Source organism: Gadus macrocephalus, chromosome 6 (assembly GCF_031168955.1).
Source record: "Gadus macrocephalus chromosome 6, ASM3116895v1".
NCBI classification, from domain to species: domain Eukaryota; kingdom Metazoa; phylum Chordata; class Actinopteri; order Gadiformes; family Gadidae; genus Gadus; species Gadus macrocephalus.
Window position 1 is genome coordinate 13,518,171 of NC_082387.1, and position 24,996 is coordinate 13,543,166.

At 44.2% G+C, this 24,996-nt stretch overlaps 2 protein-coding genes and 1 long non-coding RNA gene across 5 annotated transcripts in view; 2 read left to right on the forward strand and 1 right to left on the reverse strand.

Annotated features, from left to right (window-relative positions):
• LOC132459626 (ras GTPase-activating protein 1-like) overlaps positions 1-6,217 on the forward strand; it is a 26,946-nt gene extending 20,729 nt beyond the window's left edge. For 2 of the 3 annotated variants that reach the window (XM_060054273.1, XM_060054276.1), the window contains exons 17-26: positions 8-167; positions 507-649; positions 1,124-1,239; positions 2,315-2,401; positions 2,573-2,640; positions 2,757-2,845; positions 3,073-3,150; positions 3,249-3,383; positions 3,713-3,792; positions 5,645-6,217. In XM_060054273.1, coding sequence (XP_059910256.1) covers positions 8-167; positions 507-649; positions 1,124-1,239; positions 2,315-2,401; positions 2,573-2,640; positions 2,757-2,845; positions 3,073-3,150; positions 3,249-3,383; positions 3,713-3,792; positions 5,645-5,693 — 1,005 coding nt within the window. In that variant the 3' untranslated portion in view covers positions 5,694-6,217. Of the gene's footprint in view, positions 1-7; positions 168-506; positions 650-1,123; positions 1,240-2,314; positions 2,402-2,572; positions 2,641-2,756; positions 2,846-3,072; positions 3,151-3,248; positions 3,384-3,712; positions 4,614-5,644 lie in introns of those variants that run through there. The other variant, XM_060054274.1, reaches the window with a different exon arrangement.
• On the reverse strand, positions 4,869-9,659 carry ccnh (cyclin H). Its single transcript, XM_060054277.1, has 9 exons — positions 9,407-9,659; positions 9,186-9,296; positions 9,009-9,082; positions 8,514-8,727; positions 7,982-8,145; positions 7,658-7,728; positions 7,452-7,557; positions 5,148-5,214; positions 4,869-5,014 (listed from the first exon to the last, which is right to left on the reverse strand). Exons 1-9 carry the CDS (start codon positions 9,521-9,523, stop codon positions 4,994-4,996), a joined length of 945 nt encoding a protein of 314 aa, XP_059910260.1. The 5' UTR covers positions 9,524-9,659; the 3' UTR covers positions 4,869-4,993.
• Positions 9,660-10,674: 1,015 nt separating this feature from the next.
• Positions 10,675-24,996, forward strand: part of LOC132459628 (uncharacterized) — a 34,177-nt gene continuing 19,855 nt past the window's right edge. Inside the window, exon 1 of the long non-coding RNA XR_009526275.1 lies at positions 10,675-10,807. This is a non-coding gene — a long non-coding RNA (uncharacterized LOC132459628). The remainder of the gene's footprint in view (positions 10,808-24,996) is intronic.

Here is a 24,996-nt window from a genome sequence, read left to right on the forward strand (position 1 = left end):
TTTGTAGATGATACTCCACAAGGAGTTTCATGTTATCTACGACCTGGCCCATGTGTGCGGCCAAGACCGCACCCTGCTGGCCAGCCTGCTGCTCCGGATCTTCAGGCACGAGAAGACAGAGGCCCCCCTACTGAGGACACTCAACGACAGGGAGATCAATATGGAGGGTAAAAGCCAACACTAGCCAAGAAGCTTAAGTCTAAAGGATTATGTTTTGTGGGGTACAATTGTCTCCTAATTTCCTTTTACTTGTTGCAATTTATATGCTCCTCATTTAGCAAATCAGCGATTTATATTCAATTACTCATGCATGGATTCCTGTCTCGCTCGAGTCTAGTTATATTAATTGATGCATTATTGATACATATCAGTATTTTATCGTCGACATCGTCTCGTATCCTTTTATTACAATCGCTTTCCGATTGACGTGGGTGCTGCCGTTCCGCAATCTCCATCTCCCCCTCGCTGGATGAATGAAGTACTGATGTGATGCCTTGTTCCTGTAGACGAGGCGACCACGCTGTTCAGAGCGACCACGCTGGCCAGCACGCTGATGGAGCAGTACATGAAGGCCACCGCCACGCCCTTTGTCCACCACGCCCTCAAAGAAGCAATCCTCAAGATCATGGAGAGCAAGCAGTCCTGCGAGGTAGGAACGAGAGTGTTGTTGTTATGGATGGTTCTCTTTTTTTACTGCTGTGTGTGTGTACACTGTGTCACAGACACGAGAGCTCTTGTTATACACCACCAGCGACCTTCAAGGTACAACTGAGTGCCTCCCATGTGGACCACAACAATAACAAAAACAACTCTGTATTTTTCAATGCACATCCAGTGGCGGAGCTATATATTACTTTGTTTACGACTATAATAATTGTCCTGACAGCATAAATGGAAATGGGGCGTAGCGCCTGTCAAATTTGAACTGAAATGACAAGGGACAGAGCATTGGCGTTGATCAGCAGATGTAAATGATGATGGAAACTGTGCCATTGAACTTCATGTGGATGAGGTACGGGATCCAGTGCGTCTGACCCATGGCCATCCCTCTCTCTCGTTTCATTGTACCAAACTCTTATCGCCGGCACATTGACCCTTTTACTCCAACCCTCCGTGTCCTCAGCTAAACCCTTCCAAGCTGGACAAGAACGACGATGTGAACCTGAACTTGGCGCACCTCCTCAACATCCTATCTGAACTGGTGGAGAAGATCTTCATGGCCGCCGAGATCCTGCCACCGTAAGCACTTTGCTCTTTGTGGATCGATATTGTTTTGTTGTGTCCACGTGAGGTGGTAGTTCACATACACCAACACCCACTCCTGCATTATGCATCTATGTCCTTGTCCGGTGTCGCCTCGATCAACTCAATATGTTTACATGGATGTTTCTAATGCAAACATAAACAATCAGGGCGGTGTCACGTTAAAATTGTACCGGGGGCGAAAATTGTACCGGCCTACGTCATCCATAGTAATCCATTCCAAACCTGCCTGGCAACAGACGATCGACGCGGGCGCCCGTTGCCAGACAACGGGCGCCCGCGTCGAATGACGTGGGAAGGTTCTTGAACATTCGCAAACTCGTTCATTGAGCGCGACAAGACAGATAACACTTATTTTACAAATTACATTTATTAGCGTTCCTAACTTTATATTTGTATCGTATTGCATTGTATTTATATATTTCCCTACACAGTAATAGCTAAATGTTATGGGGATAACGTGAATAATAATAATAAAAAACATTTACCAGTTAGTAAATGCCTGCTCACCTATCTATCTATCTATCTATCTATCTATCTATCTATCTATCTATCTATCTATCCTCTAAATTAAATTAAGGAAATTCAATTAACACAAGCTAGCTAGACTATGATACACATTAAACACTCAGTTTACTAGCTAAATTCGATTAAACAATTAAATGCAATACAAATATAAAGTAAAAACAAGTGTTATCTAGCGATCCGTTATATGTATTACATTATTTCGTCTTCGGCAACATGAGCGCGATTGAAACCTGCCTGGCAACGGACAACCCCTTGCGTAATCTGTTGTCCGTTGCCTGGCAACGACAACTGATTATGAACCCGGTACAATTTTCGCCCCCGGTACAATTTTAACGTGACAGCGGCACAGATGCTTGGTTTTAATTGGAGCAAAGTGCCTGGCTCTGACACATTCAGCCTCAGTGACATTGGAGTAGCACATTGATTTTTTTGGTTTGCGATGATGAAGACCCATTGCTAAATAAGTCCCTGCCATTAACATGTGAACCTGACCTAACGTTACTGTTGCTCTAATCGATGTTAGGACGCTGCGGTACATCTATGGCTGCCTGCAGCAGTCAGTACAGCAGAAATGGCCGGCCAACACCACCATGAGGACCAGGGTCGTCAGGTAACGCATGCAGCAACGCTTGCCAATATATCCCCTGCAGTGAAGTGGAACACTTGTTAAACCTAGTGTTCCTATTGAATGAATACTAGGTATTGTAATTTGTGATTCTGTATTTAGGATAGCATTAAAGTGCTGGTTCAGTTGAGGCTGACCTACCTTCTGCTCCCACAGTGGCTTTGTGTTCCTACGGCTGATCTGCCCTGCCATCCTCAACCCCAGAATGTTCAACATCATCGCTGGTGAGCAAACGCATACAAACGCACAAACGTAATGGAGGTATAACCTGCCCCCATTGGCAACCAGCTGTGTTGGAGTCAGATCAGGGTGGTGACTCGGGGCTTGTTTTGTGCTGCAGACCCTCCGTCCTCAATAGCCGGCAGGACGCTGACTCTGGTGGCCAAGTCGGTCCAGAACCTGGCCAACCTGGTGGAGTTTGGTGCCAAGGTAGAGGCCGCTGTTCACCCCAACCCTTTGATTGGTTTCCAAACGCCCAATCATACAACAATCAGCAGTCAATTACGGCGCTAAAAGATAATGACTTATTTTCATAGTTTAATTTGCAAACAGTTTATGGTTCTGTGGACAATTCTTTGAGGAGGCTGGAAGTCAAGGCTATGACAGCAATTTAAGCAATCCCTCATTGGCCAGTTCTTTGTATTCTTCTACCTCAGGAGCCCTACATGGAAGGAGTGAACCCCTTCATTAAGAACAACAAACATAGGATGATCATGTTTCTGGACGAATTGGGGGTGAGTTACATCTGTGTCTGTGTTACGTGTGCCATGCGTCTCATCCCAGCCTGTCGTGGGCTCAGATATCAATAGCTGATCAATAACCTGTGCTGCAGAACGTTCCAGACCTCCCCGAGACGACTGAGCACTTTAGGACAGACCTGTCCCGGGACCTAGCGGCACTGCACGAGCTCTGCGCCGCCCACTCAGACGAACTGCGCATCCGGAGCAACCAGCGGGGAGCTCAGCAGGTCAGACAGACCCCCCCCCACCCCCCCATATCTCCCGTTAATTTTTCTTGTGGCATTCAATGACGTCCTATTTATCTCCCTCACCCTGTAGTTTGACACCTTTAGCAGTGGTATCGTTCCCGTGCCTCTTGATTAGCTTGAATTCTACTCTATACCACTTGTGTTTAGTATACCTTGTTTGGCAAGTCCTGCTCTAGCCAGAAACTCCTCCCCAGGGCTTGCTACCGTGTCCTACCCATCAGAGTATGTGTACTACTCATTTGCAAAGTTTGCCACACATCGCGTCTCAACGTCCCTTGCGTTTGTTCTGTGTCCCGTTTCCCATGCAGCACGTGTTGAAAAAGCTGCTGGCCATCACAGAGCTCCTGCAGCAGAGGCAGGATCACTATGCCATGTCCAATAGCAACAGGTAGTACTGCCCTCCTCGCCTCCTCCTTCCATCCCTCCGCCAACCCGGCTCTCCCACCGGAAGGGGACACACATGGAGAGAGAGAGAGAGAGAGAGAAAGGGGGGGACCTAGCATGCTCAACCCTTCATCACCATGGCAAACCCTCCTCTTCCTCCACCACCCTCCTCCTCCTCCTCCTCCTCCTCCTCCATCTCCTCCTCCAATAGCCACCGCCCATCCTCAACTGCCTGCCATCTCGTCCCCATCCCCTCTCCTCAAAAATAAGAGCTATGCAACAACAGCGGCCAAATGCAACAACCAACACAGTAGCTGTAAACAAAAACTAAACACTCGCACCAGTGACTCTTGACTGCTGTATGCACATGGGGAGGGCGTTTTTGTTGCTTGTGTTCCTTGCTAAATAAGCTGTGTTCTGTGGTTTGATGACTCGGGTACACGTGATTCCCATCACTACAAGGGCCAACGGTTAGGAGGAAAGCAAGCGTCTGTTGTGCCAACAATGTTTTGTTTTGATAGCACAGGTTGCCAAAGTGTCCCCCCCTCCCCGTTGAGGATAGTTGACTGACGCTAAGAAGCTACTTCTCCTCTTTACTTATAACTGGATTATGAGCGATTATGCTTTTTATACTGTAATTAGTGACCAATTTATTTGTCTGTTGTGACAGTATCTGCTCAAGTGCTGAAGCTAGCCTCGGTCCTTTTTGTTCTCTTTGCCTATTCATGTTTTTTGTTTTTTTTTAGATTTGGAGAAATCTTTCAGAAAGCGGTTATTTTATATTAAGAATAAATTCTCTTGCTGGAATCATGAGTATATAAATGAGATGAGTTAATTCCTTTTTTCCAAAATGTTCCTTTTTTTGATTGGTTGGCTCAGACTCCCTTGAAACTTGTTATCAACGGACAAGACAATCAGAAACCAAGCTAATGGACGTGTTTACAGCAGTAACATACAGATTGTATCAGACCTGCATGCACTTATTAAACTTGTTTTAGTTTAAGTATATAAACAGTGTCATTGTCCCCAGAAAGAAATGGTGAATTGTGTGCACAGAGAATATAAGACACTAATAAAAAGACATGTAGAAAATATTTTTATTATTTTACAAAACTCAAGGAGAAACTGGGAGGGTATGGCATTAATTTAAAGAAGAATCTGTGGCAAACGGATCTCCTTAAATAACACATAATTTGGCTTAAAAATCAGTCTTCATCGGTCCATTCCTAAAAGTAAAAAAAAGTTTGTTATAATTGCCATTACCTCTGATTTATAGACACTTGTGTATTATCGTAAAGTATTTCTGCCAGAGGAAAACCCTGTGGCAGATGTTCTCGTGTTAAGCGACCGGTTGCTTACCTCGTCTTCAGTACGACACTGTATTTTTGCGACATGGCCATCCTCCTCGTAGCCTCGTTTTCTCTTGCTGCAGTACAGAGAAAGCAAGAGACGGCATACTGGTTACTATAAATCAGTGGGTAAGAAAAAATAAAATAACGTTTTGTACTGTACTCAGTGATGGCTGTGGCTCAAGGTTGTCTTGGCAAGCTGTCGTTTTTACGAACTCTAAACCGACATCTACCGTCTCCTTGCATCAATCCCACCTCCCCCCCCATACCTTCAAGCCCATTGTCATGTGGTCACTTAGGTACAGTACGTTCCCATCTACGTTCTCATGACCATCATATCATGGTAGTTGTAGTTCCATTAGACAATTGCTTGAACTTAAAACTACTAAATCATTTTGTAGTTATTTTTAGTCTTTTAAACAAAGTTAATCCTGAACTGTAATATCTTATTTTCAATTGAACAGCTCTTCAAATGCTTTTCAAACATGTCCGCTTACTATCTTGCAGGACGGAGTGTACCATTATGTCACTGGCCGCTGCCATCCAGGTAATGTGAATTAGCAAGTGCCACCAGAGAGGGAGAGACAAAGACAATGCTCGGAACGACTGGCCAGTCAGCTACACATTCTGGTTCGGCGTGAAGGGACAGAAGATCTAAACTGAATATGATTTTGCTAAGCATGTAGCCATGTGCAAAGCCCTTATTGGCCGTTTTAAATGCAACACTGCTGCAGGAACTCACTTTCTCTGGGGATGACGCCTGCAAATTTTGAAAACCTTCCAAAGCCTATCCGTGACAAGTTTACTTCAGATACTTTCGTGTTTGTGTATGGGGGCTGGGGGGGGGGGACTACTACGGTGAAGCTTCTGAAAGGAGATGTGGATCTCTGAAGATGGACCTGAGATACATTTTGAATCATTCACTGTAGAGGCCTCCCCAGAAGTTCTCCTGAACAGTTTATATCTCCCTGCTTCTTTATTTTACCTTCGGCTACATGGACGCAGCCGTTATTTCACCTTAACAATGCAGTACGACACAGAAGGCAAGTATGTAGGTGACCTGGAAAACCATGGTTTGGGACTCCTTCACTTTTTTTTTTTTTTTCTATGCCTCTCCCTAAACAAACACTTTGACGAGGAAACCGAGTCGGGACAGAGAGGCGATCCAAAGCATTAAAAAGTAGCACTGTCTGCCATCATCAGGGAATTCTAACTTAGAACCTCTCTCTCTGACAAACAAAACAAGCCTTAACTCCCTTAACCTTTCTGCACAGCAACCTCTAACCCTTCTACGCGGGACTTCACCACACAAGCTCAAGTATTCGTCCATGTGTCGGGGGAAACATGCTAAGCCGGAACCCAACATCATTTTATACGCCGCTTTTCGCTTGTTAGTATTATCCACATAGGCTTGTGCTGAGGGGGTTTGTGTTAAGGTAGCTGAAATGGGTTGAACCATAGCGAAGTTGTATGACGTGCTAACAAATGATGTGTGTAGAGGATATCTAAGCTGTCCTGTGCATGTGATTAATAACCATAGATGAAGACTTGTTAAAAGTGTATGGGCCTACATATATGCTGCTCTTTAGAAACTTCACTAAAAGCTTCCGTTAAGACCGGAGAGAAAACAAAACTGCTTTCATGTGTTTACAGTCACAACCATAACCATATGGTTAATGCGTGCGGGACTTCTCTGCGTTGAAACCTGTGACTGTACGCAACTGTTATGACTGCCGCCAGGGATCCGTCCCTCACAGCTAGTAATCCCTTTGAATCTGTGCCTGCCAGAACTCAAGAGTTTACCAAACTGTTTACCGTTGATGCACTATCGCTACCACAGACCTCGACCGGGTGTCAAGGAGGACGACCGGGGGAGGGGGCGACGGGGAGATTGAGCCCAAGTCAAAGTCTCCTCCTCCCAGTACCCCGCGATAAGCAGCATAGTCTTGGTTGTTGTAGGGTAGGGGTGTGCGATGTGCTGTTGTATTTCCTTATTGTATTTCATATTAGCCAATGATGTGTTCCTTTTTTTATTTTTCTACCTGATACCGAACCTCAATCTTTTGCATCTTAGATACAACCTGGCTGAATAAAAAACGTTAGTACGTAGAACCGTGTGAATTGTTGTGCTTTTATCCCCTTTTTTACTAACATCTTGCAACTGTGTATTCTTATGGCCTGTGAATAATGCCTGATTGATATAAACGTTGCTAAAATCTGAAATCAGAACTACAAAATGCTGCTTTATGTGCAATGCTATTTAATATGCATGGTCTTTTTAATCCTTGATATATCATAAAAACTGTCCACTTACTTTGTTGACGTGTTAAACTCCAAGTGGACCCTCTCCAGCTTCTCTTTGTAGGCACTAACTTCTTCTGCCTTGGGAAGTTCATAATCCTTTATAAGCTTCTTCATCCCTGGATTAGAAAAAGACATGCCCTTAAACAATGCGTAGTTTGGACAGAAACTACGCTAGTGCCATCTTGTGGTGGAAAGTTGTATCTGAAGTTTACTCACGTCTCATGGATTCATTAAGTTTGACGATATACTCTCTGTTGTCCTTCATCCCCATGCACTCGCTGAGGTAACTGGGATCGAAAATATAATGCAGCTCATTATCTCCATGTTTTATACCTTCACCCTACCACCATGCCCTACATTTACTAATGTGTGTGGCAGTCACATGCACCTTAAAAAGTAAGCAAAAACTGCTTATTGTACAGTTCGTTGTAAGATAACCTGCTGGAAAAAGTTGGAAAGAAAATCTAACTAATCCATCACAATGTAAACAGACAGTCAGGCACATGCTATGTGGTCCGCGGTGCCAGGGGGATGACCCACCTGTCCATGTTGAGGCCTGCCCGCGAGGCGCTGTTCAGGATGGCAATCAGGGCGATCTGAGACGGGGCGAAAAGCAGCCCAGCGTCCGTCGTGTTGGCTCTGGTCAGGAAGTCATCTGCACTTTTCCTCAGCGACTCCGGGTTCTCCAGCGGGGGGTACCGGGTCTGTTCAAAGACAGCGGTCATGTGCATGTTATCCACTGAGGAAATAATATTAAAAAAACTCCACCTAATGGACTGACATCGTTGTGATGGGGTGGAGAATATCAACCACAACATGAATAGATTTAGATAAATTCCCTAGCCAAAGAAAAGAGTATACTATGATAGTGATGTCCTATATATTGTATAATATATTGGTACTTATACTAGAGTGTCTAATTGGTTGAATGATATAAAAGCAGTCCATGATCCAATATAATTCTGTTGGTGGGAGAGCAGCTATTCCTAGGAATGAAGATGGGAGAATGTGGTGGTGGTGGTGGTGGTGGTGGGGGGGTAAACAACAAGCTTCTCCCAGTGATCCACCCCACCTTGATGTCTATCAGCAGCCCCTCCATTGGCCTGTACGGAGTGTGGACCACCAGGTGAAAGTTGAGCTGTTGGATGAGCAGGAGCTCGAACTCCAGGATCTGCTCCAGCACCCTCTCCTGGCCGGCAGGGGTCTCCTGCAGCAAGTTGCCTACAAACTGAGTGCTGGAGACGTTGAACTCGTCCACTTTACAGGACAAGTAAGCACAGGTCAGCCTGGGGGAGAGAGATAGGGGGAGATCCATCATTTTAATTGAGGATTGGAAGCTATTTCATGCATTTCACTGCTGCTAGGCCAATTCCTATGATATGAGATGAACGATTTCGACCAGATCGTCATACCCTTCCACAAAGGGCCATTAGAAGGGCCACTACAGTTAATCAAATGTAAAACAATGTACAGAGAGTCTCCATTAGATGTTAAAAGAAAACAATCGCAAGGAATTAAACACTTTGATTTTAAAGGAATAGTTTAACATATAATAACCCTAACTCACATGATAATCCTGGGGTGGTATTCCATTAGGGAGTTGTTAAGGTAGAACCTTCTGAAGAACATGATGGCTGTGCCCTGTAGAGACAGATGTGCAGCGTCTCTATTTGAAGTGTCTAAATACATAATGACGTTCTGTAACAATCTGTTTTACATCAATATGGTATAATGATGAACGTACCACAACGGCCTTTGGCATCGTAGGCTTGAACGCATTGCAAAAGTCTAGAAGTCTCTTCTCATAGTATCTGAACAACACCTGTTCCTCGTACCGCCCCAACAACATGGACTCCTTAAGGTAATGACGGTAAAGACATATTACTGTTATGGTCAAAGAACAGTTAGCAGATACATCGTAAAGGATGGTGTTCAGGTCGTCTGTAGGGGGGTGGGGGGGCTTACCTTCCCACTCGTTGACAACTTGTTATAGCATTTTGTGTTCGCCTCGCATCTTAATTTCTCTAAAGCGTCTTCATTGTCAAATATCCAAAACGTTTTGTGTGAGCTATTATGATACATATTGAGTACCTGGAAATTGTCAAACAAAAAATATTGTACTTAGCAATTACTTGTAGTCATATAGTTTCAAAGATCACAACACAACAGCCTCACCATTAACTCAAAACATGTCGCCTCGTCGCTTGGTTATGACGTTGAATTTACCGTAGTTTCTGATAGAGAGCGCGCAAAAGAAATCCAATGCAATGCTGATTATTGTTGATTTGGGTGATCAGAAATCTTTTTTTCAAAGTAGTGCCACATATCACAATAGTATAGCTTATATAATATTTAATTTGACTACATTCATTATATTCAAATCATTTGTAAGCTGTACCGTGCATGGACGTATTCAAATGGCGTGCCGAACTGCACATTAGATAATCAGGTGACATAAAAAACCTATTTTGAATTTACATAAAAGACAAAGTTCTCTCTGAGATGTGTGGTCGTTCCATTCTGTCGTTTATTAACAGTTAGGCCTTATAACAACCTAGTCCCCCCCCCCCCCCCCCGCCCGCCCTCCGTTTCGTTTGCTATGATCCGCTGGCCCACAGGGTTGCAGTGTGGCTGGCTTTAATCTAAATGGTGCTTGTACGGAGGAAATAAAATTACTGAATAAATACATCAGTATATAAATAAGATTGTAATTGTTAAAAAGATAGATTGATTATTAACAAGATAAATAGGAAGGACGATGACATTATATAAGCATGGCCTAGGTCTACATGAAAATCTACAAAAATATAATTAAAAATAAAAGGTATAAACGTACATAATTATTGATAATTTAGGAAAGAGCGTACCAGCCTTTCAATTATCTGAGACGTCATTTGGCAACACTAAAGACGTGACAAAAAATATATAGGCTACATTTTTGTTTTGTAGGCCTTCTGTGAGCCTGCAAAGTCATTACCCTTCTCAAAATCAAAAGATTAAGCAACCATGTTCTAACGTGTTGTTTATTTTCAGCAGGTCTACTTAAAAAAAAAGATCATTTTATTTTAGGCAAGCTCTTCTTTAGTAAACTGCTTATTCTGCAAAAACACTAGCTTTTTGCTGTATAAACTAACCGGAATTGAATCACACTGTATGTTTAGACAGAGCATCCCATCCCCGCCAGGTTTTCCGTATGCCCTCATTTGCATAAACATGAGTAATTTATGAATAATAAATGCCCGTGTATTTGGTGGGAGCTGTTAATTTGCATATCACCACAGCTACAGTTTTATTTCATAGTGCGGTGTTATCATGAAACATTCAAGCCCTGCATACACCCGCATCAAAGAAATAATGATTTAACAGGTATGTGCTGAATACTTTTATCTTCATATCTTTCGGTAAATCTGACAATATTTCATCGTGTACGTTTTGACTGTGATTTCTGTGATGCGCTGGGTCGCTGCATGTGTGAGCGGCTTCGGTATCCATCGCTTCGTCTTGCCCTGTAACTTGCATAAACATGAAGTGCCAATGCATTATTGATGAGACCAATGCAACGTTTACTGTATGTACGCCTGTGTGTGCGCGCTCACGAGGGCATGGGCAGTGCTGTGCGTGTCATAAAGCGTGCATGTGTGCTTGCCTTGTCAATTTGACAAAAAAACCTTTCTTCTACTCTTTTTCTTATGACGCCGCAGTAAGCTGGGTGGTGTTTTTCTCTTTACATTGCGTTGTGATGCAGGGAAACAAGTCGGCCTGAAGCATCTAATAATTAGACGTTTTTGTCAAAAATAATAATATAATTAATTAAAAAATAAAACCATTTTTTATCGCAAAGATTTGATTTCTAGATTTAATTTCAAATGTTCACAAACGCATAACGGCTGCAAAAAAGTGACGGAAATCATAAATCATAATATATCAGAGAGAGAGAGAGAGAGAGAGAGAGAGAGAGAGAGAGAGAGAGAGAGAGAGAGAGAGAGAGAGAGAGAGAGAGAGAGAGAGAGAGAGAGAGACAGAGAGAGAGAGAGACACAGAGAGAGAGAGAGAGAGAGAGAGAGAGAGAGATAGACAGAGAGAGAGAGACAGAGACAGAGACAGAGAGATGCAAATCATCAAGTCCAAAAGATAGATAAGACTATAGACTGGTGAAGTGATAAAAAGGATTGTGTGTAGCGAGAGAGGGAGGGATGGAGAGAGAGAGAGAGAGAGGGATGGAGAGAGAGGAGGAGAGAGAGAGGGATGACAAGAGAAAGATATTGTATAGTGGATGCACAGTTTTTTCCTGCTGGGGATAATGTCAGGCACTGCGTCTGTGCTGCTGTGACTAAAGGTTGCGCCTATGCATTCTGACACCGGGTATGTTCCGGGAAATCAGACTTTGCGCCATCTTCCCATCAGTCTGATGCATGTCTCCCTAAACAAATTAGGTTTATCCCCAAAAATCTAGACTGCCCTGCGGTTTATTTTCTTCAGCACCAGAGTCTGTATATTGCAGTCACATATGAAAGCGTTTGCGGGAAATGACAAACGATTGCATAGTATGACTCGCTTGTTGGATTTGTCAAATGTGCTGTATTTGGCGTGCGTGAAAAGATGTGAAACCGAACATGAGGATGACAATGATCACATTCAACACTATCCAGTGCTCCTAGATAATTCATGTTATGGGTTATTCTCTCATCACTCTTACAGTGCACCACGTCCGTGATTGTAACAATGTGTTCTCCCTCGTCCACCATGTGTTGACTTCCCAAAAACCACAGCAGCCAACAAATTGAAATCCCGAATTCACCCACCATGTGAATATTAATTACCTGCCCCTTCTTCCCCCATGTAAATGCCCGGCCCCCATTTGCACACTGGTTGCCATGGTTACAAGGGGGATGGCAGGACTGATGTGAGTGCGCTCCTACCAAGGACAGAAGTGCAGGGCGGGGGGGGAGGGGGGGGGGGGGGGGGAGGCAGGTGATACGTCTGGCCAACCCCGCGCCCTAACGCTAGCATTACGGCCGTGCGGCCAGGGCTCACCTACTAGTGTCAATGTTATTTGTGAGTGTGTTCGACGTCGGGCAGCTGACATGTCAACCGCCTTTACTGCCAGTGGAAATCACCGGACGTGTAAAGAAGATGCACGTTGCATATGCATGTGATTATGGCCGTTTATATGCATTTAACAGTGCCCCCCCCCCCCCCCCCCCCCCTCCCTTTTGTGTTTGAATGTCTCTGAACATTGTGTATAGCCTATGTATTTTTTTTGCTGGCATTAAGCAGTCAAGGCCCCCCATCCCCCTCCCCTCCAGACTCAGACCCCCCCCCCCCCCCCCCCCCCCCCCCACCACCACCACCACCACCACTCTAATTGAGCTTTGTGTCTACCACCATCTCCATTCAAATCCACGTTCATTTGCATACTGCCGTGGTGCGTCGGACAGCTCCCCAGCTGTACAGTATGGATCTAAATGAGGAACACAGACCCACTTTACGTGCTGTGAATATTAAACAGGCCTGCACCAGGGATGGACGTCCCTTTTTTTTTTTTTTTCTCTTCCCTGGAAATATGGTGGAAAGGAAGGGGGGTAAAAAGATGGCAGAATCAAATCCCTTCATTCGTTTGCCCCAAATATTTATTACAGCTTGGCAAGCATAATTTGGTGCAAAAAGGAAGATGCTTGACTTAATATTGTTCTTCTGTGTATTGTTTTTTTCCCAAAGCAAAGAAATGCAATATTGACATGAAAAGGTACGAGAGTAATATAGTTGGTGATGTAAGATTGGCACAATTTACAAAGTAGAGCAGATCAGAGTTGCACTAATACGTTGTATCTTTTCCTTTGAGGTTATTGGCCACAAGTTTATGGCCAACGCAGAGAGCATATTGATTGTGATGTGCACTCTGTCGTTGCTGCATCATTTCTCCCCTATTTCTATATTTCTTGTTGGCAAATCAGTTTGCAACTCATGGCTGCTCGATTTACCCATGGATTCTCATAGGATTCAAGCAGGTTTAGAATTGCATTAGTCTTGGTTATGACTTGAATGCTATTTCCCTTTAGCTTTGGTCATTGTCTCGGACCTTACCTGGGGTCCTCCAGACTTGAGAATGTTTGGGAATTTCAGAACATTTGAGATGCTTGTTTGGTGCACAGAGGCACAGAACGAAGCCATATTTTTGAACACACACACACACACACACACACACACACACACACACACACACACACACACACACACACACACACACACACACACACACACACACAATAATTCACAGAATGGGTTAAGCGCTTTCTTAATGGGAACCTTTAAAGCCCAAGGCAAGCTTTTCATTTCCAACATATTGGCAGGATTTGTGACATTTCAACTCAATTCTGGATTCAATCAAAGCTATAGCTTAAGGGAGAGCAGAAATGGCGAGGTCTCTCTGCTACAAATCTCACTGTCCTTGCTTCCCTATATGCATGGAACTTCCCCAGCAATACTAGTTAGAACCAAGTCAAAATAGATTTTTACATTTTACCATGAAGACACTTCAATCCAATCACAAACAACACAGACGTGCTGGGATTCGTTGGTTGGAGTACAATGGGTTTGATCAATGTTAATGTGTGTGTGTGTGTGTGTGTGTGTGTGTGTGTGTGTGTGTGTGTGTGTGTGTGTGTGTGTGTGTGTGTGTGTGTGTGTGTGTGTGTGTGTGTGTGTGTGTCTCTCTGTACTCTGCAATTAAATGCCACCTTGATCTACATTCAGAGAGCAATAGGTAGTGGGCCATAGAGTATGTATTGTATCTTTCATAGGACACAACCATGACGATTTCTGCTAAATGCCCCTATGCACTACTTCTACTACTTCTAAGGTAGTGGGTGCATACTGTATCTGCCTATGGTTGAAAATAAATGGCTTGTTAACCAAGGGGCCTTTCTCTTGCTATTGTGAAAAACTTGGGATTTTGTGTGTGTGTTTTTGTGTATTGATATTTGGATGAATATTTGGTATTAGACCATGCAAATTAATAGTTGTATTACTTGACAGGTAAGGAATTATATGTATATATATTTATATTTATTTATATGTGTGTGTGTGTGTGTGTGTGTGTGTGTGTGTGTGTGTGTGTGTGTGTGTGTGTGTGTGTGTGTGTGTGTGTGTGTGTGTGTGTGTGTGTGTGTGTGTGTGTGTGTGTGTGTGTGTTTGTGTGTGGGCCGGTGTGTGTGTGAGAGAGAGAGAGAGAGAGAGAGAGAGAGAGAGTTTTTTCTAAATCTCATTAAATATAGAACAATGGATGCATAATTGCAACCATCTTTAAATGAGGCTATAGGGGAAGCCTCTTTAATCTGAATGTTTTTTTCTCTCGACAACCTCTTTATCTAAACAAAGGTTGTTTAAATCTAACCATAAATAAAATATTCTATAGGAAAAAATCTGCAATATATATACATTTGACTCACATATTCAATCAAATATTTTCCTTGGAGAAAATCCGATTCTAGAATATTTCTAGAATTCTAGAAATTAGTATCACAAATGAAGATGATCCAAATGGTCACTTGCATGTTTCAGAATTGTAATAATTTGAAACGTAGAATCAGAGATCCACCATCATACTGTATAATTCATTAAAAACATAGAATCAGATTCACTATAATACTGTATTATTAATAGTTTGCATGCAGATAGGAAACAGCACAGCCTTGACAGAATGCATAGAAATAAAACCACACTCATATTCCTCTGAATATATTTGAAAAAATAAAATAGAAATAATAATTATCACAACTCATACAATGCAATGTTTTTCATTAAAAACCTGTATTATGAATTATTTGGTGATATACTTCTTATTAACGAGTAAAAACCCAGGTATTTTCCAACACTGCTCATTGTTCCTTCTGTGGACAATGAGTAGTTGAGTGAGAACTGAGAAGTGGGTGTCGGCTGCTGACATGCTTGCGCCGTAATGACTGCCCCCCTCCCCTCTTTTGTTTTCCTAATTGCTGCCGAGCCATTTGTAAGAGAGCTCTGATAAGTGTGACCACCCTCCTGCTGGAGATTCACTAGGGGCCACCTGTCGACTTCCTGTGGACTCCAACAAAAAACCCTTGTCAGTGCATGGGCTTAGTCATTAGCCCTCAGTCTACATCCCCCGTCTGATAAATCTGATGTTTAAAGTACATTCATTATTTCAAGGCAATCTTTGTGCGCCAAAAAATGTCATTTTTTTCGGAATATTGGAATAATCCCAATTTAAAATTTGTATACACTTTGTATCAGGAATGTAAAGTACTGAAATCGTTTATACAATATTATTATTAATAATGATGCAGAGTCAGACTTTGATGAGAATAGTATGTTATTTTTTTAAATAGGGCCTACATTTGTGTGGTGCTACTAAATGCTTTTCAATTATTAATTGTTAATATATATAATAATAATAATAATAATACATTTAATTTAGAGGCGCCTTTCAAGACACCCAAGGTCACCTTACAGAGCATATAGTCATCATTCAAAACTATGTAAAACAGACTAGGAATAAAAGGAAAACAGAGGTTAAACATGAAGAATAATAATAATTAATAACACTCAAAGACGCCTAAAGTGAAGGGGGGACCTCACTAACCACCACCAATATGTAGCACCCACTTGGGTGATGCACGGCAGCCAATCGGTGCCAGAACGCTCACTACACACCAGCTTGAGGTGGAGAGTTAGGGATGAGGTGGAGAGTGAGGAAAACAACAGCATCAATGCAAGAATATGAATTGCAATAATCATAACAGCAAAACGAAAATACTCATTAGGTTCAATCATATTCCATCCACTGATTCTACCCAAATAGGGTCTCTTCTTTATCTGCTTTAGTTTCACTGAACAATATCAAAAATATATAAAATAGTAAAATAATAAAATACAGTAAGCATTTATGTAGTCATAATCAATCTAATATGTTTTAGATATATCGAAGTATTGATCTATCAATGAGAAAAAAAGAAGACTGTATTTCCTACATCTCCACACACACACACACACACACACACACACACACACACACACACACACACACACACACACACACACACACACGTAAGCACACACACACACACACACACACACACACACACACACACACACACACACACACACACACACACACACACACACACACACACACACACACACTACTCCTACTTTTCACTAGATGGGGCCAGATCCTTATTGGATAGAAACTGCCGATTGAAAAATGCATCGAGAAAGCACATTTATTCTCCCAAAGTACACATTTCCAAATGAAAATGTAATAGATCAAGTGTTATCAAAAATCTGTGAGAAACACATTCTATTGTATTAATGGTGAGTCTTTGATCTGATCAAACAGGCCTATGAGAAATAGATGTATGAGTCGTGTAAGAGTTAGACTGGAAATGTCTTACACATATTTCACAAGAAATGTATAATAAATAGATAAAAGAAAAGAAAACAGAGTACCGCGTTTGATGTATGCCTGTAAGTGCGGTCGTGTCTACGTACGTGTCTGGTGCTACTTTTTTTTTGCAATTCTGGGGTACAGTAGTTTTGTGGCCCCACTGACAAAAGATACATTCAGGGGTTGGGATATTTAAGATTAGTCAAATAATAACCGCAGTTTATTTTTAACAGCAATTTTTTTTTGGGATGTATTCTTGAGGGTTCAATTAGGTCTTTCACACAGTATCATCATGGCACCTCTGTAACTTGGAACAGTGTTCCGCTTGCATGCATTCCCATGTCTTACAGTCTTCCTCATTATACTCCGCTCTCCCTCTCGTCTATTTTTAATGTCCTCCTCTACCTCGACCGCCCCTTGCCATGCAGCAGCCCCCTGTCCCCTGCATCCCCACCACCCTTCATTAGCTCATGGATGTATTATGGGCTGGCTGTTGTTCGCCCCGTCCCGGCCTCTCAGTAGGCTTGAATTGCCCTGGGAAAGCTTTAATAGTCCTACACACCACCGGCACTGTGCGGCTCAATGGCAATGACAAGTAGCCCCCTTGATTAACCCGTGGATCCGTTCGAACGGGAGCCACACTTTGACCGGTCTCTTTCATTCAGCCCCTCCCCCACCACCACCCTTGTCCTGTCCCCTCGCTGAAAGAGACCCAATAAGGCCCAGCAGGTGAATGTAAAGAAACGCGGGAGGACTCCCCTCCGATTGGGGCCTTTTCAGAGGCGGAACAATGGCGCCCGGCCCACCTCTTGTACGGCCACATTAAGACCCTGATTAAAGCTCTTCTTGTTGACCATTGATGGAAGGCGCAAAACTAAAACCAACAAAAACTTGAGCGCTGCTGGGGCCGGATAAGGGGGAGAACGGTGGTAATGCCAGCAGCTCCCCCCCTGGATCTGGGATGATTAGCACGCCTTTGTTTTCATAGTGGGAGGACATGGTGTCCTAGAGTGACGTATAGAGAAGGAGGGGGGGAGGGAGGGAGGGGGACAGAGAGAGGGAGATGGAGACAGAGAGATTGAGGACTAGCGGAAATAAGGTGGCTTGGCATGCTGAAAGGGAGGGGAAATAACTGAATGATGAAATAGATTTCTTCCTTTCATTCTTTCTTTCTTTGTCTACTTGTTTTGTGGTTTTATGCAGTGTGTGCCTGTGTGTGTTTGTGCATGTGTGTGTGTGCATGTGTGTAAACTGTACACCATTAATCTACACAATGGAGAGGCTTTGATGTTCTCCCAAAAAGTAGTGTTAAATTTGCATCCTTTAGAAAAGCTTGTTAGCATGTGCAAATGTACCGTTGTTGTTCTATTTACTAGTCGGGCTTTGATCCAAGCGGCCGGTGGGTTGTACGACCCCGCATTTCAAAAGCTCTTGAATGCTCAACAGCATGTGCTCGTGTGAATCCCTTTATTTGGGGGGGGGGGGGGGGAATTGTAAAACATATGATTGGAATATATGAAAAAACAACAACTCATGTGGGTTAGGCGGTCAGGTTTTATTGTAGGGATTGTTTTCCCACCATATTGTCAAGTAAACTGCCTTTTCTACATGTTAATCCGTGTATTAGAATAGCGTGGTGAGGTGGTTGATGGCATGGGAAACGCTAAAGAGTGTGGACGTTTGTGTGAGTGTGTGTTTGTGCGTGTGTGTGTGTGTGTGTGTGTGTGTGTGTGTGTGTGTGTGTGTGTGTGTGTGTGTGTGTGTGTGTGTGTGTGTGTGTGTGAGAGAGAGAGAAAGAGAGGGGGGGGAGTGAGGGAGAGTTTGTATGCGTTGTGTGTCTCGAGAGAAATAAACACTCCTCATGAATCCATAAATATTGCATTTCTTTGTTTGACGGATGTTTGACACATATTCATGTTTCCTCAACAAATTCCACTGTCATATTCTTTCTTTTGTCAGTCATTTTCCAAACAGCAGATCCTGACAATTATCCCGTAGAAACTCCTGATCAAAACCCCCTTATTCTGAGTGCTGCCGGGCTCCCCTCCCGCCCTGCCTCTGTGTGACTTGTCTTCCCCGCGTACCGTCTTCATTTGATTCCACCCCTGCATATCGCGCCACTCATTCAATCCGCACGCGGAAATCGTATTCACAAACTGTCTGTGTCATCTGAATATCCCCAGCCTTTTTCTTTCTCGTACTCTATTTGTGTTGATGAGGCACGGTTTATTGTAAAGACGAGGGCCAGTGGTGCTGTGCTATGTTTGCTTATTCTTAATGCCCACATCATTAACAAAATGGTGGTCAGGATTAACGGTTGTCTGTTTAGTCAATGGCACCTGGATTCTCACCAGAATCTATTTGCCACTGGCCCCCAATCAGGTTGGACTTTCATTGTTGTCGTTAGAGCACATTATCGCATTGTGAGAACGTTAGGATTTAATCTATACATGCTTAGTACCTGCCTCCCTATTGCTTGATATAAATATGCAAGGCGCAATTACCATAGCCAAATTATAATGTGCTTTTAGACAACAATGCAACATGGTGCAGGAGGTAAGTGACTACAATACTGGTCATTGGTCACGTTTGTTTAATTCTATTTGGCATGTTGGAAATAAAAGGAGATACATGCAAGGGATTACTCAGCATTGGATCATTCAATGGTTTCTGCTGTTGCAGTTAGCTGGTGGCTGATGCTGGCACTAATTCACTGTTTCAAGAGGAAGGAGGGCATTGTGTGTTTGGTTTTAATGGCATGTGGTCCACTCGCTGGCAGGCGTGCCCTCGTGCACTTTGGAAAGAGTGTAAAGAAAATGGTGGACCTGAATGTGAGTATGATTTTTAGGAACACCTTTTTAGGGTACAGATTTGTATCGCACAGTTGCGTGGGGTATTTATTCAAAGATAATGTTTTATTTTCATTTATATTAACATCCACTTGACACTACACAAAGTACATATTTTATCTGTACTATGATTCTTTGTATTTACTTTGTATTTTCATCGAAAACTTAAGGATATTAATATTGAATCGTAATCCAAAAAATATAAAAAAAATCGTTCTATTTGGCCCAAATTAAACCTACAAATATCAGGTGATACATTTTCTAGACAGGTAAAGCCAAAGGGAGAAATTAGTGGAGGCCAGAAGGCTACAGTTGGTGCCTGTGAGCACTGACTCCTTCATCTAGTGGAAGGTAATCACAACACGCCTACTACCTTAAACTGCCAATTACACAAACACACACTACCAACACACAAACACAGACACACACATCAATGCAGTTACACACGCGTGCACGCACACACGTGTGCACGCACACACACACACACACACACACACACACACACACACACACACACACACACACACACACACACACACACACACACACGCAAACACACTAAGGCACTTACACACGTGTGTCCTTGCACACATAGCCTACACACACACAAACCCACACGCAACTACACAAACACAACCTATCACGCACACACACACACACACACACACACACACACACACACACACACACACACCAACAACTTCCCACAATCACACGCAAGCTTTAATTACACAAAAACACACACACACACAACTTCACACATTAATGCATGCATGGGCTCATAGGCTTCCACTTGCACAAACACACACACACACACACAGACACACACACACACACACACACAGACACACACACACACACACACACACACACACACACACACACACACACACACACACACACACACACACACACACACACACACACACACACACACTTTAGGCCCAGCCGTCCGCCTACACTGTGGGCCTCGTAGCCTCCCTGCCCCTTTAACTTCTCCCCTGTGCTCCTTCTGCCTCCCACTCTGCTGTTCTTAGCCTCCAACCATCAGACCCCCCCCCCCCACACACGCACACACACACACACACACACACACACACACACACACACACACACACACACACACACACACACACACACACACACACACACACACACACACACACACACACACACACACACACACACACCTCTATGAGTCAGCCATGGCCGTGGCTATATTCGGGAACATCACCGTACAGAGCGCCTATATAATGTGCCTTAGAAATTGCCGCCATGGCTTCAAGTGGAAATCTAGCAGCAAAACATTAGAAAGATAGCAATGAAATATTCAATGAATAAAATGAAATAACTGATCTGAGGTGTTTCAAAGATTACATATTGATTGAGTTTTCTTATTCCCTTCATCCTGTGACAGAGAATGAATAATGTTGTGTTATAGTTGTGTTTTTTATCTTTTTATCTCTGTCCTGCGGGCTAAATCCCCTCTGGCCCTTTCATTGGCATGGGCTCTGTGCTCTTTCCAATATACTCAGAAAGCCTTATTTAGTCTTAGCCGAGGTGAGGGTAGCCTCAGGCAACCCAAGAACCGAGGAAAAACCACTTCGGACCAAACGCATATCTCTGTTTCCTTTATTTGCATCTAGTTCTACTCCCTAGCCCTTTGGTCTCCCTTTCTCCCTACAAGATGGACATTACATTTCCCTAGCAGGCTGCGAGTGGGATGGGAGCGAGGGCCAATCCAGGATCAGAGCTTCAGGGGTCTTTTCTTAAAGCTCTGAGTTCAACTGGGCTAACTTCTGATTTCCTGTCACCTCCTTGATTCCTTAGAAGGATCAAATACCCGTACCATCTTTCAGACACGCTTGTGAGGGTAAGACACAGGCTGAGAATATGGGTAAGGAACATGGTGATCTATGGTAATGACTCATAACATGATGGTTTTCATGTTATTACACATGTATGATTTAACACATTATTTTCCATGGAAAATGTACATATTACCTCTATTTTTTAACGGTCTTGCTTCAATGGTACATTAAGAATATTTCAATAACACCTCAAAACCTAGAAAAAAAAACATAGCATTTGTCTTCTCTTCAATTCCATGTCCTTTTTTCGAGTGTGAAATTGCGGTGAAAATGAAAGCGCACGGTGGTTATGTTCGCCCAATCGCAGTGTGTCTGAAGTAGACTGGCAGCCATGACACCACCCCTGTCCTCCCATTCACCTCCTCCATCTGACCCCCCTCCCCCCTCACCTCCACGCCCCCCCACCCCCCCACCCCTCCACGCTCATCCTCTGGTCTTCACAGCACAAACATCAGCCTGTTGTCATACACTCGACCTTGGCTGACAGCGCAGGGCCATGGAGAGGGGGTTGAGTGCGCGCACGGACCCTCCAACGCGAGCCAGAGTGGGGGGCCGCACGCCTGGTTGTCACTAGCTCGTCCGTTCCCCGTCATCCCAGATTGGCGTTGCGGACCCAGACAGCGCACACAGACACACATGCACACGCACACACACACACACACACACACACACACACACACACACACACACACACACACACACACACACACACACACACACACACACACACACACACACACACACACACACACACACATTCACCACGAAGACACACATGCATATGGACCACAAACACACACATATCAACCTAACAAACACATTCACACACACGTACACAGAAACACACACAGACACACACACACACACACACACATGCTCCTACACACTCATACACACAGAGGCATATTCACCATACACACACACACACACACACACACAAACACACACACACACGCACACACACAGACGCATCGCATGCTTGCTGGCGAGTAGTGTGCTCCATCTGACCCCTGAGGATGTGGATCAGTGCAGAGGGACTGACACCTGGAGCAGCGGCTTGCCAACAAGGCTGCTGTTGATGAAGTGATGCTCTGAATTAAAAGTGTGCTTGACGCTAAAGAGGAGCTAACGTGATTTGCCTGGCTAACGTGATTTGAGTTGGCACACACTGAGATGCGGGGTAGCCGAGTGCTACAGTGTGTGTGTGTGTGTGTGTGTGTGTGTGTGTGTGTGTGTGTGTGTGTGTGTGTGTGAGTGTGAGTGTGTGTGTGTGTGTGTGTGTGTGTGTGTGTGTGTGAAGTTTGTGTGTTTGGGGGTAACAAGATGCTATTAGCCTCACAGAATGACCTCCACCAACTATACTTAATCAAAGCTGGACGAGGATTCAGCAAAAATAATCCACCAATACTGTCCAATCCTGGATGTATTTGACGTCTAATGCTATAACCTAATGGTCTTGGATATTTTCTTTGCAGTATGCAGTTCTTGTGTTTTTATCGCAATTAATTAAATATATCTTGAATTGAACAATCCCTGCAATGCTCAGCTAGGTTTGGTTATAAATGCAATTTATTGTTACATATTCATCCATCTCCTTGCGCTTAAAATAGCTCTCAAAGCACCATACCATCATCCACATTCCCCTGAGAAATGGTTTTGATGTGGTCCTCTTTATTCCCCAGAGACCATCACGGGTCAGAAATGCTGAGCTGTAGAGAGAAGGATTATTGATCCTCCCTAGGAGTTTTCAGGAAATCTGTAAGAAAAAAACCCTTCATATTAGGACAGCCATTCCTGTATCTTAAATGCCGTTTGTGCTTCCTACTCTCAACCATGCTCCATGTGGAAATGTTGTCCTTTTGCTTTCCATATTAATAAGGCTAGGGCTGACTTGCTTCAGCCTCATCACTTCCAAGAGCCTTCATCGGTCCTTGTCGATGACACAGTCTTCAGGAGAAGCAATCCCTCCGCCCATATGAAGGCATACACACATTTGACACCACCCCCGCTGGCAGGGGTGGTGTCAAAGATAAGGTGTAGAAAGCTATCCTGCAGTGCAGAGGGGGGTGGGGGAGGAACAGGAATTCCCCTCTCATTAAAGATCAACCGCCTCTGCCCTCCACTATAACGAGGCCTCCATCTTTAAAGCAAACAAACCAGTCTTGAAGTCTGGAAACAAGAGGAACAGCCTTTTGGAAATCGCATAGCGTCAACTCCCATATTCAGCAGTGTGGCTCCGCTGGCCGTAGCTGGGTGAAGGGTGACGGCTGATGGGGTAATGTGAACCGGGTCACGGATCCCACGCAACGCCCAGGAGACACGGGAACGACGCTTGATGCTCTGCGTCTTCATCTGGTCCTCTCTGATATGTCCTCTGCGGTGTCGTCTTTGTGTGGGATCCAGGGCCCCTTAAGAAAAGCCCCCCCCCCCCCCTGCTGTGCCTCTAATCCTGTCTTAGAGAACCAGAAGGATGGCCTTCTCCGCTCCCTCTTCTGACCTTTGGGCCCTCGTGCTCCTCACACTGTGTGAGGGGATTAGCCAAGCAGGTGTGGAGAATCCTCGGCAGTGCCGTGCCAGGGAGGACCCCGCCACCCGCTCCCCTTGAGGCCCAGGTGAGGCTCTGTGATGGGCTGGATACCCCGGGCTGAATCCGCCTCCCTCCGTAGCCTCCTAAAGGAGGCGTCCTGAAGGGCGCCAGGTATGGCCCCGTTAGGCCAGGGGGGGCAGACCCCTATGGCCCGACACACAAAGAGGCCCATGATCACCTGCCACGTTTAAGATCAAATGAGGGCTTGAATTGAAGGCTCCCGCCTCCTTGTCAAATCGCTCTCCATGAATGCACAGGAAGGCCAGAGAGCTCGATCCCGCCACCCTCCCTCGGCCTCACCTCCCATAGACCCAAGGTCCTGTTGAGTGCTGCTAACACCCTCATATTTCAGCACCAGGTCCCTTCACAGTAGCCATCAAGCTCTTAATTCCTACTCTCAGACCACCACTAAGTACTCTGATGAATAATTGACCTATAATCAACCCACGGCCAATGGAGGTTTCGGTCCCAGTATGTCTGCTCTCATGCGGGGCTTGCATGTCAAGATGCAATGAGATGCTAATCAGACTTCATATGTACAGGTCTAATCTGTATGATCGCATTCAGGTGCACTTAATCCACTCCACGGCAAAGCAGCTAGCCAACGCCGAGGTAGCATTACCATATCGGTTCAGCGATAAGGCTGGATTTTGAAATATTATGATTCAGACACTTTTGAAGGGGAGCTCGTGTGCTTCCTATGCTAAGTGGAAACCACGGCTACACGTTATTTCGTGACACCTCAGTTTGTTGCGCGACTCGCGGGTCCAGTGGTCAGAGTGCTAAATAACCTCATCAAACTTAACTATGTGACAGGGTAAGTG

Bases quoted from the DNA above. Each gene is read 5' to 3' on its own strand.
- ccnh (XM_060054277.1), bottom strand. From the start codon at position 9,523: ATGTATCATAATAGCTCACACAAAACGTTTTGGATATTTGACAATGAA. The intron at 9,083-9,185 runs GTACGTTCATCA...CTGTCTCTACAG, and splicing joins CGATGCCAAAGGCCGTTGTG to GGCACAGCCATCATGTTCTT. The intron at 8,728-9,008 runs GTGAGTTAGGGT...TCTCTCCCCCAG, and splicing joins TACCACCCCAGGATTATCAT to GCTGACCTGTGCTTACTTGT.